Below are 20,518 nucleotides of genomic sequence, written 5' to 3'. Positions count from 1 at the left end.
AAGAGTGATTGGCCTCTACTCTTCCTGAGCACTTGTTTTTTGGGGTTTTTTTTGCAGCACCATGTGGCATGTGGGATCTTAGTTCCCTGACCAGGGATCAAACCCGTGCCCCATGCAGTGAGAGTGTGGACTCTTAACCACTGGACGGCCAGGGAAGCCCCTCAACTATCCCCTCTTGAACTGCATATGAAATAAACAGGCCGACTCCGTTTTCTCCGAGAACACATGCAACTCTAATTGAAACATACATTAAAACATAGAAAAAAAACTAGAACAGTACCTAGCATATGAATACATTAATGAAGCAAGTATTTTGAAGAAGCCACAGGTTTTTTCCTTTTTTTTTTTTTTTTTGGCCCCGCTATACGGCTTGCAGGATCTCCGTTCCTCGACCCGGGACTGAACCCAGGCCACGGCAGTGAAAGCCCAGAATCCTAACCACTAGGCCACCAGGGAACTCCCCATAGGCATTTTTATTTTTATCTTATTTCAATGAAAAAGGATGAAAGGCCACACTGAGCCTTTCATCTAAAAGAGTGGGGATACCTCAGCTATAAATTTCGAGGAACAAACTACTTTGGCCAAGTAGCCATCCCTCCCTTACCCCAGGAGGCCATCATTAACCTTTCAACTCCCCAGTGGGTGTGGTCCTCTAGCAAGAACTGATTCACCCAAACAAACACAGGTGTCCCCCACCTGTACCACCTGCAGTGGCTCAGCCTGGGAAGCAGAGGACTCCCTCCAGCTTCCAGAGCTCAACCCTTTCATTTGTTAAGGTCATTTGCTAATTAAAAAAAAAAAAGAAACAGAAAACACTTGAGGACTAGAGCACAAAAGAAGAGTTAGCTCCTGGTTATCCTGCTAAAGATCCTTTGTCCCCTTTTTAGGGAAATGCTGTCAGCCTGGAAACTATTTTTCTCATCAGAGTAAAGCTGAGGTAGAGAAAGTGAAGAGGGAAAGAAGAGACACAAAACATAGAGAAAACATGAAGTCCTGCAGACCTTAAATTCAGGTCTGTCCCTGGGGCTCAGGATGCTCCTGTCTGCTTGGCCACAGCGCTCCTTCCTCATATCTTATGAGGCCTCCATAAGCCCCAGGTCCAGAAGCCCAGGAAAAGGACCCGTGGAGCACAGTGGGTTTATAAAGCTGATGACCACCCCACCTCCCCTCCCTGCATTTTCTCTGAGCTGATAAGCAACACTCCCCACGCCCAAATGCTCTTATGTAGGAGTATGTGAGCCTCAAAAAACAAAACAACAACAAAATCTATAGCAAAGAGACCAAATTGATCTGACCAAATTGATGCTTTTGTCTTTTTCTAGAATTTTGCTCTTTCCCACAAAGTAACAGCAAGAGTGGAATGAGAACCTGCAATAGTTCTCAGCTGCTCTTCCTTGCCTTCCTGGAAGCCCATTTTAGCCTCTGGAAGCCAATGATGCCAGATTTGGGAAAGCAAGCAGACTGAAACTTCCAGTTTCTTTGGGAGAAGTCAGCTCCTCCTGCCAACTTCTGGGACTCTTAAGATGGCCCAAGAGCTGCATTGATGCCTCCTCTCCTTTGATCTGACCCAAGGACCCCCAAGTGAGAGTAGTAATTAGCAACTCTATTCAAAACAAACCTCCCTCCCCATGTGCATCCACCGACTAGCATCAAATAAGATCTTTCCCCGTTTTGCTCCTCAAAATGTCCTAAGAGCTGGTTTTGTACAAATTACAGCTAAATGTCCAAATTCTTATCACGACTCTGTTAAAAACCGCAAAATCATTCCTGCCAAGAGCCCCACATCAGGGGAGATGACCCAGTGTAAAGACCACTGTATTGCACACTCCACAGACTACAGTGTCCATCACATCCTGAATTGCGCAATAGGTAGGCAGCACTACCTAGTGGGTGGAGAATCAGAGTACTTGATAATACATTCACTTTGTCCACTGCATCTTTCAGATGGCAGAACACAGGGCCAACCCAGGAACCAGCATTCACCACTGCTGGCTGGACCCCAGGTGGCGGCATCACGGCTGCCTCTGGCTTAGCACAGGCCCTCTCTATTTCACCCTCAGGTCCAGACCCCAACCCCATCCACTCCCTCTCTGCAATGTACTCTATGCTCACCCTTTGAAAGGGGGTGGGGGAACCAGAGAATGCAACCACTAATTCAAACCAGAAAAACCCGAGGACACAGAAGTGAAAAGAGTTTTTCATCCAGTCTGTCTGAAAGACCCCTTCCCCTTTAAGAATTCTGGCTTGGCTACTTGGCTCACCGCTGTCAGCCAGAAACCTATTTTCTTCACTCACTCCTGCAAATAAAAGGAAGTGAAATGTGTGTATGTGGCTTTGCAACTGAGCTCTTTTTTGCGCTTAAGGGAAGAAAGGTGGGGGTCGGGGGTAGAGGTACCACACAGAACTGGATGCATGGAGGTGAGAGGCCAAGGTGTAACCTCACTGGCCTGGGATGTGGAGACGTCATCTCTGACTAGATGATACACAACATCAAGTGCCTCATGATACCCTGTTGCTTTACACCTGGGGACTAAAACAAATGTTTTTTATTTGCTGCTTCTTCTCCTCCCCCTTCTCCTAGGATGATTTATGGGCTGAGAGAGAGGGGAGTTGCTTGGTAGGAGTCAAAATTTTGGGCTGGAACAACTGGTGACTTGTCAACAGCACACCATCAAATGGTCCTCACAACCCCACTAAATACAGACAGAACCAGCCTGTGACAAGGAGCTGACACCCACCTGAGTTTCGTTAGGTAACAGAGACCACTCGGCGGTGCAGTGGTTTAAGTTCTCAAATGAGAAGCTATTTTATCCAAGCAAAGAGCTGCTGTTTCCTAACAAACGGGCTCTCTGAAAAGACTGGAAAAGAGGAACTCTCTCTATTTAGGTAACGGGATGGGATGTGTCCACAGTGCCATTTGTTATTTCTTTTTCCCCAGCAGTTAACAACCCCAAACCTTCCCCTAGGCCCTGATCCAAGACCACCGCAGCATCCAGTACAGCAGGGCATGAAAACCACAGCCTGTAGTCCGCTCCCAGTCTGTCATTTGAAACAAACAAACAAATGGACTTCCCTGGTGGTGCAGTGGTTGAGAATCTGCCTGCCAATGCCGGGGACATGGGTTCGGGCTGGAAGATCCCACATGCTGCTGAGGAACTAAGCCCGTGAGCCATAACTACTGAAGCCCGCGAGCCTAGAGCCTGTGCTCTGCAACAAGAGAAGCCACCGCAACGAGAAGCCCGCGCACCGCAACGAAGCGTAGCCACCACTCGCCACAACTAGAGAAAGCCTGCACGCAGCAATGAAGACCCAACGCAGTCAATAATTAATTAATTATTTTAAAAAGCCAGCTCACAATCGGTAAAATCTGGCCAGCCCCTGGTGCACCCTTCCTAAGCACCCCCATGGAGCCGAGACTGAGGCCCCTGTCTCCTGACCGCAACTCTGGCTCCCCGGGCCCAAAACCTCTCTGCCTAGGGCATCACTTTTGCAAGTAGAAAGTTCCTTCGACCAGGACCCTGTGCACTCCACTGGCTGAAAGAGTTGAGGAATGGAGTCACACTGGAGTCGGCTCAGGGCAGCGCCCAGGCATATCTTAGAGGCCGAAGCTTCTGTGTGCCACAAGAGGGAATGTCTTAGGAGGACGGCCCTCCTCCAGCCACTCAGTCTGTCCTCCCAACCCCTCGGCCCCCACCGCCACCTCCCGCTCCTCAGCGTTCAGCCTCGGGCGCACGCAACCCGGTGGCTGGGGCTCGGTCCCGCAGCTAGCGCGGGGCGCCCTCCCCTCTGGGCCCCACACTCACCCACCGCCCGGATGCGGAAGCCGCGCGGAGGGCGCAGCGCCCGACGGCACCAGGCGTCGCGCAGCACCTGCAGGCTGGCCGGAGGCGCGTGCACCAGCAGCACCCCGCGCCGCAACCAGCCCTGGAAGGCCAGCCGCGAGGCGGCGCGCGCCAGCCGCGAGTTCCAGAAGCAGCGTGTGTTGGCGCGGCAGAAGGCGCGAAACACCGCCCGCCCGCCCGGCTCCTCCGCGCCCCCCGCCGCCTCCTGCGCCTCCAGCCTGCAGAGCACGAGCGCCAAGGAGCCCGGCGCCAGTTGCACGGGCCGAGCCATGCTGCCTCGGCGGCCAGGCCCCGTAGCCTAACGCATCGCCGGGCTCGGCAACCGCGCTGCACCGGTGGCTGCGGCCGGCGGGAGGGTTCAGCTTACTGCGCTCAGCGCCGGCTGCCGGGAGAACGGGACTCCAGGGGGCGGGGCCGATGTACGCGCCAGGCCGGGGGTGGGGCGGGACTCGCAGGCTGGGACGCCCACCGCTCTCCCCCCCGCAGGAGCCCAATAGTGGTTTCCAGGCGCTAAGTTTCCAGGTCCTTCTCCACACCCCAGCCAGGTCTCTGCCCACCCAGTCCCCGAACTCCCACCCCGGGCGACTCCCTTCACTTCTCTGCTCCCCGGCAGTCCGGAGCTCCTCTTCCCGCGATGGGCGCTCACTGGGGCTTTTCCAAGCCTTAGGGCAGCCCCGCAGTCACCGGGGAGCCGAGCCGCCTCCAACTGCGGCGCGAACGGTACGGCCAGGGTTCCTCAGAGCCGGGAGGACCAGGATGGCCGCCGTCGCCCTGGCTTTGGGATCGCCCCCAGGGAGAGAGGCCACGAGGGGCAGACTCGCTCGGGTCGGGAGCAGGAGACCCAGATTTGAGTCTCCGTCTGCTAATCAGTTTGCATACGTTTCTTTCCCTCTCTGGCCTCAGTTTACTGTCTTGTAAAATGAGGAGTTGGGACTCAATTCTAAGGACCTTTTTCATGACCTTCTGAGGTTCTGGGATCTGGTCTCGCTCCTGGGTTATCCAACAGAGTTAAAGTGTAAGGGACGGAAAGTGATCCGGAGGTGCCAGCCCCAATGGCTGGCGAGGCGCAGGGGTGAGATCCCTGGGATTCAGGCCTGGGTTGGGATGGGGATTCCGAAAAGAATCCCGAGGAGTGAAGGGAGAGGCACTTGTGATCTGTCACAGCAGACTCTAGCGACCACCTCGGAGCATGAGGTACAATTCAGAAGCTGAGGGACAGAAAGGCTGGAACCCTTATTGTTGCACTGGGTGAGGGCTTCTCTGGAAAAGAAGAGGAAGGACATTCTTAGTACAATCAGTACTATAAGAGGGACTTGATGAGACTTGGGAGTCGTTCCAGATTCCCACTCCCTCAGCTTATCAATCATCAATAATAACTACAATAATTCGAGATAATCTGCTCTCTGCCTCTAGTGAGTCACTTATCACGGTAAATGATAGGTGATGTTAATAACCATTGCTAACATTTATTGAACACTGTATGCTGGGGGCCTTCATTTCACAACTCTGTGTTAGCTTCTATTAGTATCTCTATCTTTTTTTAACGGATGAGGTAACCGAAGATAGGTTGGATTAAGAAGTATTTCCCAGTCACACAGTAAGAAATGGAGTCAGACAACCACCAAGTCAGGGTTCCCTATGACAAATAAGTCTGACACAATTTTCAGTTCAAATAAGCATGCGAACCTGAGACAACCATCTCACATCGGAAGTCTGACTCTGGATGGATGGATGGGTGAATGGATGGATGGATGGGTGGATGGATGGATGGGTGGATGGATGGATGGATGGGTGGGTGGATGGATGGATGGGTGGGTGAATACAGCAGAGAGCCCAAATGAACTAAATGTCTATGTCTGTATAGCCTACAGGGAGGGCCAAGCTTCCCCTCTCCGTCATGATAAAGATGACTTTCCTGTGTTCCCCAGCCTGGGGAATTATGACTTTTACCTCTGTATCTCTAGCATCTACGACAGTGTCTTTTCCATAATAATGATAGTGATAAATTCCCACTTACTCTCAGCTTGCTCTGTGCCTAGAACTGTACTAAGTTTTACATGTGTGATCTAATTTTATCCTCAAAATTAACCCTCTGAAAGGGGCAATATTGAGGCCCATCTTCCACAAAAAAACAGACAGTTTAGGCAGCTTGCCCATGAGGACAAAGCTGCTGGTGGTGAAGCAGAGATCCCAGTGTCTCCTTCCCCACACAGCTGGCTAGAGGGGGAAGCAGGAGACCATCGCCCTGACTCATTGGACCTGTGGTCTGCTGTGAAAAGTTGTCCTGAGCTTGAGTCTCTGTCCCAAGAATTTGAACTGGAAATAAACAGAGACAATCAGGCCCTTACTAGCAAGGCCTGTAGCTGCAAGGCTACTGGCAGGTAGACCCAGCTATGAGGTTTCATGGCCTGAAATTATGAGGTAGAGCTGCCTTAAACTGTGGAAACTTTTGTTCAGATGTGTGAAATTTGTCCTATCATTTTATTTAAGCTAGTCCAATTAACAAAAGAAGGGAGAAAGAATGTGAGGGGGAAACTTTTAAACTACAGTCAACTACATAGTCACTTGTTTTCCCAAAGGATCAGCTACCATCCAAATATTTCCAAACTCCTACAAAATGGAACATGTCTTTAAAAGTTAAGAGGAAAACTGTAGGCCTCCAACCTGAATGGCCTGTATTACATGGCAAAACTGGAGAAACTGGAACTTCTCAAGGGCCTTCCATCTTTGGAGTCTCTGCAGACCAGACACAAACATTTTAGAAGATGGATTTGTTATCATTCTCCACTTAAAGAGGCACAGAATAGTCAAACTAAAAACTAGAAAGTCTCAAGGTGGAAGGATTTTTGCCCCCCAGTGGACTCTATGCCTGAGAAAGGACAAAGTAATTCTAACATTATATACAAATCCAAATGGCATTCTATGCAGTCATTAAGGATAAGACAAAACTTAACATGCTGATACAAGACAATATCCCATATATATATTTTAAGTAAAAAAGAAAACTAAATAGGTCTAGTATGATTTTTAAAAAAAGAAAAGAAAGAAATTAAGAAACTAAGAAAGGAAGAAAGAAAGAAAATGAAAGAAAGGAGGAAAGAAAGAAAGAAAAAGAAAGAGAAGAAAGAAAAAGGAAAAAGGGCACATATAGTCATGTGTGGCTGGAAGATCTCTGGAAGCGTACATAAGAAGCTGGTGATAACAGTGGTTACCTCCAGAGAAAGAAACAGGGGACAGGGTAAAAGGGAGGCTTATCTTCCACTATGTTTACCATGTGCAAATACGTGTTCAAAAAATGCTCTCAAAAACGTATATCAGAACATTAAGAGATTAGCTCTGGTCATTTTGAGAAATACAATAACAACTGTCCAATTTATTCCTTCCAGAGTAAATAACTGCCAACAATTGACTTCACTTTTCCCCTCTCCTATTTCCAGATGATGTCTCTCTTGGCCACCTTATCAGACCTGAAATTCCTGCTCAGACAATCCCACCTTAGAGAAGACTATGTCTCCAAAGTCACCATTAAGGGCACATGCATTGCTTCTCCCATTATCACTTTTTGTGAAGATTTATTTAGCTCATCCAATTTGCTGTTGACTTCAAAAATACAGTGGCCTTTCATGGGAAAGGACACAGGATTGGTAAAGAGCTTTGGGCTTCAAGACCACTGAGGAAGATTAAGATGGCTTGTCCTAGAGAGAAGGGAAAGGGAAGCTACTGCCTTTGACTGAATTGAGAGAGTGACACTACTGGGAGATGCCTTTCCCAAGAGCACCCCGAATGGAGGGACACTTGATACTTGTGGAGAGTAAACTCCAAGGCATCAGCCTTGAGAACCACAGTGAAAGGGTGTCTGAGGCAAGGCAGTCAGGACCATTGCAGGAGCCTCTCGGAGCCAACACAGCTTTGGAACTCGGTGGTCAGTGGAAGTGGGGGAGCAGCCCTTGACATCGGTACCGTGTGGCGGCAGGTACCAAGGTAACTATAATGAGCACCCCAGGAAAAAGATCAGGCCCCCATTTTCCCCATTTTCTGGGTATCATGTAAACCCCCAAGTTTTTTTTGACAATTCCAAGGAGTGGACTTCCCAAAACATGCCAAGACATGGCCAACTCTGGCAAATGGAACTTGGAGTTTGATTTTATTTGGTTTAGAAAACTGGACCTGAAGGGGAACAAATTCACTCTGGCTACACTATAATTGTTAGAGAAGATGAACTGGATCATTTGATGCTCACACCTGCCTGGTGTCTGTCCTAAGGAGAGCGAGCATTCTATGCTGTTCACACACTTACTCCAGCCTGTCTTTACAGCCTCATCTCCATTTCCATGCTTTCCCTCCTCCTCCAATCCACACCAAGGATCTTATGCTCCAGCTACTCAAAATTACACACCTTCCCAAACATGCTCCCACATCTTTGCTTACACTATTCCCTCTGCCTGGAAGGCCTTTCTCCTTTCCATCAGGTGGTATACTACAAAGGCCAGCTTGTAAAACCTGTGACACATCCAGGAAGATTAAATCTGTTCTTGGAGCACCTCATTAACCCTCTCATAACACATGTGTGTTAAAGGCTGTAATATTTAGTTACCTGTCTCATCAGGCAACCTGAGATTCCTTAAGGGCCAGGCTTCTGATTCATCTCTGCGGCCCAGCATGTAGCCCAGTACCTGTGCCATAGATTTGTTCCACCTGAATCAAATCTAATTTAACTAGTGCTTGATCCACGATAATCTTGTTTTTCTTACTTTCTTGCTAGCCTGGTGTCACCATTCACAAAAGCATTTTTGGTTTGAGGGTGAATCACAGGAAGACCCTGGTGTCCAACAGTCAATGCCCAGGGCAAAACCTCAAGGAACAGGCACACCCAGGCCTCAGCTACCCAGGTATCTGAAGTTCAGTGGTTTCTCTGGAGTCTGTTTACAGACTCATGTTATACTCAGAATTAACCACCTCCAAATTTTTTCCACGCCAAAATTCATCAGGTTGAAGTTCTTTCCCCTTAACTCAGAAAATCAAGCCTTGACACTTAAGGCTGATTTAGAAAGCGTTTTATATCTGGGTTCTCTTTATTATGACCATTTCTGCTTCTACAGCACATTTCTTCCCTTTATCGGGGGGAAAAAAAAAGCTGTAGAGACTTTTGTTTCTATTTATCAAAGAGAAATGTGAGGCTTTGCTAAGCAACTGTGTTGACTCAAAGGACAGAGAAAAGGAGGTTGGGAGCATTTAATGCCGCTTCTTAAACGTGAAGGACATTTAATGCCACTTCTTTTTTCTTTCTTTCCTTTTTTCTTTCAAATAAGTAGCAGCATACTTTATTTTTATTTTTCTTTTGGCCGTGCCACATGACATGCGGGATCTTAGTTCCCTGACCAGGGATCAAACCCGTGCCACCTGCAATGGGAGCACGGAATCTTAACCACTGGACCACCAAGGAAGTCACAATGCCATTTCTTTTTAAAGAAAAAACATTACCTTCTTTATTCTAGCTGCTTAACTTAGACGAGACTCTGGACCACAGTAGCTTAATCTGTAAAATGGGAGTAAAAATACTTGGCTGACCTGAAGGATTTCTTAGGGTCCCTTCCAGCTTCATGATTCTACAGCTCCACCTTCACTCCCAACAGTAGGAACCCTAATGCAGTTTCAGTAATCATTGAGCCCAGTGAGGTCCTAAGAGATGCAAAATCAGAGGCGGAGAGCCAGATATCCCCAAAGCTAATTCTGATTTGCCTTTTAAACATTTCACTTCTTTTATCTTCTCAATGGTAAGGGGCCAAAAAAGAAAATAAGCATTGAAGAAAAAAAGTCCTTAGCTTGGAACACTAAGAGGCTAAGAATACCAGAAACGGTTCTGATGAACCTAGGGGCAGGACAGGAATAAATACGCAGATGTAGAGAATGGACTTGAGGACACGGGGAGGGGGCAGGGTAAGCTGGGACAAAGTGAGAGAGTGGCATGAACATATATACACTACCAGATATAAAATAGATAGCTAGTGGGAAGCAGCTGCATAGCACAGGGAGATCAGCTCGGTGCTTTGTGACCACCTAGAGGGGTGGGATAGGGAGGGTGGGAAGGAGACGCAAGTGGAAGGAGATATGGGGATATATGTATATGTATAGCTGATTCACTTTGTTATACAGCAGAAATTAGCACAACATTTTAAAGCAATTATACTCCAATAAAGATGTAAAAAAAAAAAAGAAACCCCATGATTCTGATGAGAAGTGATAAAAAAAATTATTCTGTACAGCAGAAACACAACATTGCAAACCAGCTGTACTCCAATAAAAATTTTTTAAAAATAATTCTGACACTTGTTAAAATGGTAAGGATGATTTTGTTCAAGACTATTGCAAAGTCTAGGCAGCAAAGATAGCTGTAAAGCAAAGACAGCAAAGAAGCCGGGGATTTTTGCCAAGGAACAGAGTGAGGAAGTCAGTGGATAGAAAATTACTGATAGGAGACATCAAGGATAGGGGGATTCTTGCTAAACTGACCGAAGGGGGTCCTTGCTAAAGTCACCTCAAGGATTTATACATCAAAGGTGGGGGGATACAGAAGTTGATCAGTTATCAAGGGTTAAGGATATGCACTAAACTGATTTAGCAATATTCTTGGGCAGGGCAGGCAGAAGATAGTATGAGGCCCAATGTGGAGGCCTAGTCAAAAAGAGGGTTCAGAAAATAAACAACAAAAACCTACTGTATAGGACAGGGAACTTATTCAATGTCTTGTAATAACATATAATGGAAAAGAATATATATATATATATAACTGAACCACTATGCTGTACACCTGAAACTAACACAATATCGTCAATCAACTATACCTCAATAAAAATAAATAAATAAATAAAAATAATACAAATAAATAAAATTTTAAAAAGAGGTCTCGGAGGAAGCTGACTATGTAGTTTGGTCAAGGAGCCAGTACAAACTTCCCATCACTCTGCCCCTCCCTACGTCGTTAAAGGAATTAATATCCATAAAGCATTTAAAACACCCCTTAGGGCTTCCCTGGTGGCGCAGTGGTTAAGTATCCACCTGCCGGTGTCGGGGACACGGGTTTGAGCCCTGGTCCGGGAAGATCCCACATGTCGTGGAACAACTAAGCCCGTGCGCCACAACTACTGAGCCCATGAGCCACAACTACTGAGCCCGTGTGCCACAACTACTGAAGACCGTGCGCCTAGAGCCCGTGCTCCACAAGAGAAGCCACCGCAATGAGAAGCCCGTGCACCGCAACAAAGAGTAGCCCCCACTCAACGTAACTAGAGAAAGTCCTTGCACAGCAACGAAGACCCAATGAGGCCAAATATAAAATAAATAAAAATTTTAAATAAATAAATAAATAATATAAAATAAAATACCCCATAATCCCATTTTTGTTTGGGGAGAAGAAAACTGGAATAATTATGATTATGTTAACAAAAGTTATTTCTAGATTACAAGCAATTTTTATTTTTCTTTGAGCTTTTCTATACTTCCCAAATATTCTACAATTAAAAAGTGGCCCCAATAATTTTTGAGTTAAAGGAAGTAAAGGCAGCTGGCTCTTCTGCACTGGGGCCATCAAAGCCAGTAAGTTTTCTAACCAAAATGAACAGACTCCATCACTCCACCTCCCCATTAAACTCAGGGTCAGAGGGCAGGTCTCAGAGCTGGAAAATACTACTTCTGGAAAGAAAGCTGGAGCAGCAGCCTGTCAAGAAGGCGTGCAACTAAGCGCCCTGAAGCCAGAGCAAGTCAGCAAAATTCCTATTATTTGAAACATGGAAAGTGAGGTTAAGTCTTTCCCTGACACCAACAAATAAAGTATGGGGGCCTGAGACAAGATGCCAAATCCAGTTTCAGGGTTTACCCGGTTTTGTTACAGCAGAGGGTATAAAGCTGGGCCTCATATCTCACTATTTACATGCAAATTTGATCAAAAATGAGTTGGCCCTACTCCAGGTACCCAGATCTCGAAGGAACTCTGTTTCCAGGGAGGCCCGTGCCTTCTAGGTACAAGTCTCTCTTCTCTGCTTTATTATGGGGGGAGGGGAAAAAAGATACTAAGGCATCTCCTTCACACACTGAAATCATCATGGATTGTGAAACAAACTGTTGCTTTCCCCCTTCCGACAGTCTACTTGTTACCAGTTGTTTAAGCTTCTCAAAGGCAGGGATCCAGGATTACCTTTTATTCATCTATGTGTCCTCTACAATGCCACCACAGTGCTGCTCAAAAGCAAGGACATGGGGGGGGCTTCCCTGGTGGCGCAGTGGTTGAGAGTCTGCCTGCCAATGCAGGGGACACGGGTTCGAGCCCTGGTCTGGGAAGATCCCACAGGCCGCGGAGCAACTAGGCCCGTGAGCCACAACTACTGAGCCTGCGTGTCTGGAGCCTGTGCTCCACAACAAGAGAGGCCGCGATAGTGAGAGGCCCGCGCACTGCGATGAAGAGTGGCCCCCGCTTGCCCCAACTAGAGAAAGCCCTTGAACAGAAACGAAGACCCAACACAGCCAAAAATAAATAAATAAATTAAAAGAAAAAGAATGCAACACAATTCAAAAAAAAAGCAAGGACGTGGTTCCCTGAATAAGATGATAAAGAACAAAAGTGTGGGACAGGAGGACTAGATGTTCAAGTCGGTACCAACCAACCCTGGTTTAGGCCTAAACAGATGCAGTTCCCTCGACATTCTACAGAGGATCTGAATAAAACATGAGGCTTTGTAGAAGTACCTATAGTACAAGAACAAATACCAAGCCTGCTGAATTCCAGGGGCTGCCCTGGGTAATAAAGAGGAAGATACAAGGAGAAAGGATACATTTCCATTATTTCAAGTAGTTTACAATCTAATGTTTTTCAAACCCTCAGAGCCTTCATGACAGGAAAAACAAAGCGGGGGAGGACAGAATATAACTTGAGAGACTAAGAGACATGCCAACCGACGCAATGCAAAGTGTGGGCCTTCTTTGGGTCACTGAACGCTTTGAACAAACGGAACGTAAAACAACGTAGGAGAGGCACCCTCCGCCTTCTCCACCGCTGCCGCCTCCCTCTTCTGCTGCTCCGGGTGGTGCTTGCGTGCTCCTTCGGTGCGGATCTCATTCCTCTGCTGTGAAGCGGCAGCTGAGGGGACTGCGGCGCTCGCCATGGCCGAGGAAAGCCCAAGGGAGGAGTCAAGACTGACAGCAACGATCATATTAATTTGAAGGTGGCGGGGCAGGACGGTTCTGTGGTGCAGTTTAAGATTAAGAGGCAGGGGGCTTCCCTGGTGGCGCAGTGGTTGGGAGTCCGCCTGCCAATGCAGGGGACGCGGGTTCGTGCCCCGGTCCGGGAGGATCCCGCGTGCCGCGGAGCGGCTGCGCCTGTGAGCCATGGCCGCTGGGCCTGCGCGTCCGGAGCCTGTGCTCCGCGACGGGAGAGGCCACAGCGGTGAGAGGCCCGCATACTGCAAAAAAAAAAAAAAAAAAAAAAAAAAAAAAAAAAAAAAGATTAAGAGGCATACACCACTTAGTAAACTAAGAAAGCCTATTGTGAACGACAGGGTTTGTCAATGAGGCAGATCAGATTCCGATTTGACGGGCAGCCAATCAATGAAACAGACACACCTGCACAGTTGGAAATGGCGGATGAAGATAAAATTGACGTGTTCCAGCGGCAGACAGGGGGTGTCTACTAAAAAGGAAACCTGCTAGTTTACTCCAGAATTCTGCTCCTCCAGACCAAGAAGACATTTTCAATTAGAAAACCGCAATTTGGTTCCACCACACCCTGACTACTACAGTATAGTTTCTCTATTCTCTCGTATTCCCGTTCCCCATTCCTTTATTGTACATAAAGTAACTGGTGTATGTGCACAAGCATACTGCATTTTTTTTTAACTAAATGGCCAATGGTATGTTTTGATCGACATCAAATGGAGATGGGCTGGGAAAAAATACTGGTTCTGTGAAAATACCCCCTTTTCTCCATTAGTGGCATCCTCATCAGCTCTTATCTTTATATTCCGGTAAGTTATTTTGCTCTCACTGTTTAACAAAAAAAGAACAACATAAAAATTCTTGCATACCTTGTTCGATTGGGGAATTTTAATGTTTTTCATTTATCATTGTAAAACAAAGGACAATTTTATAACTTCTTTGTACGTAGCTGTTACATGTAGGGCAATCCGTCTTTCAGTAGGGATAAATTACTCTAAAAGAAATGAATCTTAGTTTTCCTTTCAAGTCAAGCACCTTGTTGTTTAAATATACTTCTTGTTAAAAATGAAAAAAAACGATTTATGAGAAATGCGAACATTGACTGGATATCTGATATAAGGATATCTGATATAAAGAACAAAAGGAAAAGTGAAGGGTTACATGAAACGTGATCTATGAAGAAATAAATTGCTCTTAAAATACCTTCACTTTTAAATATATATATCAATGTTTTGAATAAGTTGTTTGGTGATTTTCTTTTCTGCTCTTCAGTAAAAATGATTACTAACCCTCAGTCATCACCTCGAACAATAAGGTATACCTAGGTAGCGGAGTGCTTGTAAAATATACTTGCCAATAAGACACAAAAACATTAACATTTTTAAATAACATCTTTGAAGGAGAAAGATGTTTTCCAATAATCTCTGGCACTGTGTTTTCTTCACTCACCAAAAACAAAAACAAACCAAAAAAACAACAGGAAAGAAGAATAGCACTGGAGAAATAGAAAGAAGTGGTATGAATGAGCCTTTGAATGGAGTTAGGAGGCTACAATTTTTTTTTAACATCTTTATTGGAGTATAATTGCTTTACAGTGGTGTGTTAGTTTCTGCTTTATAACAAAGTGAATCATCTATGAGGCTACAAATTTTGATCTCGCTATCAGAGTTGTGACATTGTTCCTCACAGCAGGACAAAGATTCACACTGAGGATATTAAGATTTGTTTCCTTTAAGTAAACTAATTTCCATTTCGCATACATAACATTGCTTGGGTTGACTTCTGCTCCTATAATGGAATCAGGAAATTTAATATTATGGCTAAAAGGAACTTTGTTTCATCTGTTCTGTCAAACATACTTCATGAAGAAACTGAGGGCCAAAGAAGTTAAAGTGCCCTGGGTCCATAGCTAGTTAGTGTTTGAGCCAGGAGTGAAAGTGAGGGAGAGTGAGGAAAAGTCCCTCCAACACTCAGTCTAGAGCAGAGATGGGCAAACTAAGGATGGTGGGCCGAAGCCGGCCCACTGCTTGTTTTAATATGGCCTGCAAGCTAGGAATAGTGTTTACACTTTTAAAGTTGGAGAAAAAATATCAAAAGAAAAATAATATTTCTTGATACGTGAAGATTATCTGAAATTCAAATTTCAGTGTCCATTAAGTTTTTTTAAATTAATTTTTACTGGAGTATAGTTGGTTTACAATGTTGTGCTGTCCATTAAGTTTTACTCCAACACCGGCACACTATTTCATGTATGCGTTCTCTATGGCTGCTCTTGTCAGCAGAGTTGAGTGGTTGCAACAGAGACTGTACGGTCTGCAAAGCCTAAAACATTTCCTCTCTGGCCCTTTACAGAAAAAGTTTGCAGAATCCTGGTCCAGAGCCCTATTTGTGTCAAGATTGCTTTACAGAACAGGGCCAGACATATAGAAAGTATCCTTAATGCACAAATCGTAGGCCTTCTGGGCCTCCTGGTTCAACCCAGTTGCTTTGCGTGTTGGATGCTGCTGGAAGAGGGGAGAACTGGTAGCTGCCCTGCGTGTCCTCCAGCCAACATGCTGAGCTGAGGTGGGGTGATTTAGTTTCTGTTCTCACTGCCCATTTAATCATGAGCCTCTCAGCTAACCCTGTCAACAGGGAGGCCAATTAGTGCCAATTTCTACGTGAAAGGCATTTCCTTAAGGCAGAACTGAGATCACCACCTCATTTCACACAAACAATTCAAGGTCACAAGGTTAACCTGGTTAGATTCAAACCAGGGCTTAAAAAGTGAAAGGCAACCCTCTTACCAATCCCTAGAGCTTTCTGGACACCTTAGGAAAAAGTGTCAAAGAACTCACCTCATTTACCACGAGGGGACCTAACACTTCAGGGGTAAACAGCAACAGGTGCTGCAAACTTAATATCCCTCCACAAGATTACTCACAGATTTCCCACAGATGTTTATGGCAAAACTTTATTAGAGCCATGTGTAGTAATCAGCTTCCTTGGAATTCAATTCAAGAGAACTAGGCTCTCTACTTCAGAGTTCTGAATTTTTTAGGAAATCAAAGACCCAGCTCCAAGGGCCAGTGAGTTCTCAAATGCATTTCTTACAAGTGAAAAAAAAAAAAAAAAAAAATATATATATATATATATATATATATTTTTTTTTTTTTTTGCGGTACGCGGGCCTCTCACTGTTGTGGCCTCTCCCATTGCGGAGCAACAGGCTCCGGACGCGCAGGCTCAGCGGCCATGGCTCACGGGCCCAGCCGCTCCGCGGCATGTGGGATCTTCCCGGACCGGGGCATGAACCCATGTCCCCTGCATCGGCAGGCAGACTCTCAACCACTGCACCACCAGGGAAGCCCACAAGTGAAAATATTTTGATAGGCAACTTTGTTTTGTACTAGAAAGCCTAAAAATTTACTGTAAATAAATTTTTATGTGCATATGGCAATATTTTAATAAGATGAGCAGAGCTTACTTCTTAAACCCTTTGGTGGATCATCTCATAAAACATAGATAAAACTTTTGTTCCTGGAGAGTGCATAGTTTGTTATTCAAAATAATTCACGATTTTTAAAAATTGATGTGCTAGTCACATAATATAAATTTCTTATTCTAAATAAATCAAATTATTTATTCTAAAATGAACAATTCAGGGACTTCCCTGGCGGCACGGTGGTTAAGAATCCGCCTGCCAATGCAGGGGACGCGGGTTCAATCCTTGGTCCGGGAAGATCACACACGCCGCAGAGCAACTAAGCCCGTGTGCCACAACTACTGAGCCCGTATGCCACAGCTACTGAAGCCCACGCGCCTAGAGCCTGTACTCCACAACGAGAAGCCACCACAATGAGAAGCCCACACACCGCAACGAAGACCCAATGCACCCAAAAATAATAAATAAAATAACATGAACAATTCAGTGGCAGTCAGTACATTCAGAATGTCATGGTTTGTTTTTATGTCAATGCAGCCTTTTATATTTATATTATTCATAATATTTATAATAGTATTATATTAATATTTAATATTTATATTTTGACTGTTAAGAGGGCACATACACCCACGTTCCTCAAAGGGCACATACACCCACGTTCCTCATACACCCACGTTCCTCAAGTCAAGAATTGTTTTTTAAACCAATAAACTGTCCCTCGTGGATATTCAAATTGCCAAATGGTGATGAGAGGTAAATCACACTAGTGGACAACAGGAAAAGAAAATTCTTTTAAACCGATTACGACCACTCAGAAAGGAGATCTACTAGGTTTTCTAGATTGTAGACATTTCTTTGGGGACATTAATACCTCCCTATCTTCCCCCAAACCACACATTTGTTTTAGAATGCCTCTCGGGACTTCCCTGGCAGTCCAGTGGTTAAGATACCGTGCTTCCAATGCAGGGGGCGCGGGTGCAATCCCTGGTCAGGGAACTAAGATCCTGCATGTCGTGCGCATGGCCAAAAAATAAAGATTAGAATGCCTCTATTATTTCCGAAAAATGATACATCATTATTTCATTATTAAAAATTTAAAGTACAAAAAGAAAAAAATTCACTTGAAATTCTACCACCCAGAAATTATTATCTTTAACAAGGTGAACATCTTTCTGGGTAAATATAGAAAGAAAGAAAGAAATTTAGAAAAATGGAATCATACTCTATATCACATTTTAAATTAGAAATATTAGTTTTGGGGGTTCCCTGGTGGCACAGTGGTTAAGAATCCGCCTGCCAATGCAGGGGACACAGGTTCAAGCCCTGGTCTGGGAGGATCCCACATGCCGTGGAGCAACTGAGCCCATGCGCCACAGCTACTGAGTGTGTGCTCTAGAGCCCGCGAGCCACAACTAATGAGCCTGTGTGCTGCAACTACTGAAGCCTGCGCGCCTCGAGCCTGTGCTCCGCAACAAGAGAAGCCACTGCAATGAGAAGTCCGTGCACCGCAACGAAAAGTAGCCCCCGCTCGCCACAACTAGAGAAAGCCTGTGCGCAGGAACAAAGATCCAACGCAGCCCCAAATTAATTTATAAAAATAAAATAAAATAAAAACAAGCCTCAGGGGACTTCCCTGGTGGTGCAGTGGTTAAGAATCCGCCTGCCAATGCAGGGGACACAGGTTCGATCCTTGGTCCGGGAAGATCCCACATGCCGCGGAGCAACTAAGCCTGTCAGCCACAACTACTGAGCCCGTGCGCCACAACTACTGAAGCCCCACACCTAAAGTCCGTGCTCTGCAACAGGAGAAGCCACCGCAGCGAGAAGCCACCGCAGCGAGAAGCCTGTGCACCACAAAGAGGAGTAGCCCCTGCTCACCACAACTAGAAAAGCCCGCGCACAGCAACAAAGACCCAATGTAGCACCCCCCCAAAAAAGAACTGCTGGGTTTAAAAAAATAAATAAAAAACAAGCCGCAGGCTTATACATGAATGAAGGTTAAGTCCACAAATATTTTTGACCATAAATTATACACTTGGTTTTTCTTGTTGTAGAGAGGACATATTATGTCAGGTATTCAGGTAGGGTACTACTTAAGTCAGAGTCATCTCCTTGTTTCAGCCCCATTAATGGTGGAATCTGAATATGATCCCTGGGCCTAAACTAAGGCAGTGGTTCTTAAACTAGTAAGCATCAGAATCACCTGGGAGTCTTGTTAAAACACAGATAGCTGAGTCCCATCCCCAGAATTTCTGATTGAGACGGTCTGGGGTAGGGCTCAAGAATTTGCATTTCTAACAAGTTCCCAGATACTGCTGCTGCCTTTCTAAGTTAACATGCTTGGAGAACCTCTGAACTAAGGTATACACAGAGAGCAGTTTTTCCTACTGATATGTGATTTTTTTTTTAACATCTTTATTGGAGTATAATTGCTTTACAATGGTGTGTTTATTTCTGCTTTATAACAAAGTGCTGATATGTGATTTTCAAAACTCCAAGAAAAGTAGCTGTTGTCTTGGAGATATTATCTCTAAGCATTTTGGGCTTTCTCAGGAGGGGTAAATATTAATCCACTGGTAAATATTTTTACAATGGATAGACACTGAAATATTTGTTGAATGACTGAAAGCAAGTCCAGGAACCTGCAGCATAGTCACTTTGAGAAGCTATATACTTTGAAATAGTTTATGGGAAGGGTCACAACTGCTTAAGCAACTGAATTAGATCAGTCTTTATAGTTTTTTTTTTTTCACTTCTCATCCTCAAACTGATGTGACTATATAATTCCTTTGTGAGGTGTCAGATATTGAACATAATCTAACTAATATGGAATGACTGACTTCACGGTCCAAAGTTCCGTCTGGTGGGTAGGAGAGCAAAGGGGGTGCGAAGATGGTAATCTTCCAGGCTTTGTCAGTATTACTGAAAATTAGGCAGATTATAATCTTTGTTCCAGGGGAAATTGATCAGTTAGAATTAGACCTCAACCAGTGTCAAGCTCATGAATACAGAGTCCAGCCCCTAAAGAAGGGAGGATTTTGCAGACTGTCAGGATCCCAACCATAGAGGCAGGATTCAGAGCTGGGGCCTCGGGTTCTGCAAGGAAGGCGGAAGCCAGGAGCCAGGTAGCTCATCTGCACAGATTTTAATTGAAGACTAGAGTTTGGTGAGGGTGGTGGCATTTGGGTTCACACCACATTTAAAGACAATGAAAGTGATAAATCCTACCTAGTGGTGTAACGCCTCAAAACAGGTCAGGCAGTTTGGATTAGATCAGAAACCTGGTGCGCCTAAATCTACAGTTTAAAGATATCTGAAACTTCTAGCTAGGCAGGGCTGAAACGCAGGCTCAACTGCCTCAGGTGGCTTTACAGATGTTTATTTATCAAAACTATCTAAGCATTTTCATATATTTAATATTTTTTTTAGTGTGAGCCATCCTAATTTCAAACTGAGTAAAATCAAATCCAGGGTAAACCTGAATTTGGAATGAAGTAAGAACCCTGCTATCCTAAAGCTTAGCCTTCAACTCCAGTTAATTTTTTCTCTTTTTAGAGCTTGGTCATGTTTAGCTCTTGGTTGCCTGGGAACTCTAGCAGTCTGCATCTAGATAAAGACTACCTTAGGAAACTGAAGCCTCTGGAGGTAAAAGCTATGATCCACAAGCTTCTTGCTTTCCCAGACATTCAGCATTGCTCCAGCAGTACTCTTGCTTAAAGGTAAACTCCAGATGGGAAGCAAAACCAATGCTTTTAAAGAGTCCTTGTGTTTTCTATAGGAGATCCTAAGCTGTTGTGAAACTGCGCGTTGAGATTTTGTTCATATAAAGTGTATGAATCTGTTAGGAGAGCCTCCTTCTAAAGGTAACAAAAATCTTATTGTGGGCATTGCTGGGGTAACTAGTTTCTGGGTTATCTCTCATTGGGTTTTCCCCCTTTGTATTTTCTAAGTAGATATTTACTAAGTTATGCTAAGCTTTACTAAGTTATTTAAAAACTTTAAAAATATTTTGAAGTCCAGGTTTAGATATTTCAATCATCTTTTAAAT

At 45.0% G+C, this 20,518-nt stretch overlaps 1 protein-coding gene across 3 annotated transcripts in view; it reads right to left on the bottom strand.

The window, feature by feature from the left end:
* Positions 1-4,113, bottom strand: part of STOX1 (storkhead box 1) — a gene marked incomplete at both ends in the record, with an annotated part of 48,837 nt that extends 44,724 nt beyond the window's left edge. For all 3 annotated transcript variants that reach the window (XM_082673594.1, XM_082673596.1, XM_082673595.1), the window contains one exon: positions 3,804-4,113. In XM_082673594.1, the coding sequence (XP_082529720.1) occupies positions 3,804-4,113 (310 nt within the window). The remainder of the gene's footprint in view (positions 1-3,803) is intronic.
* Between the last annotated feature and the right edge of the window lie 16,405 nt (positions 4,114-20,518).

The sequence above is a fragment of the Grampus griseus genome, assembly GCF_964374135.1.
Source record: "Grampus griseus genome assembly, chromosome: 16".
Taxonomy (NCBI): Eukaryota; Metazoa; Chordata; class Mammalia; order Artiodactyla; family Delphinidae; genus Grampus; species Grampus griseus.
The sequence above is the reverse complement of the archived record's forward strand: the minus strand, read 5'-3'. Positions and strand labels throughout refer to the sequence as shown.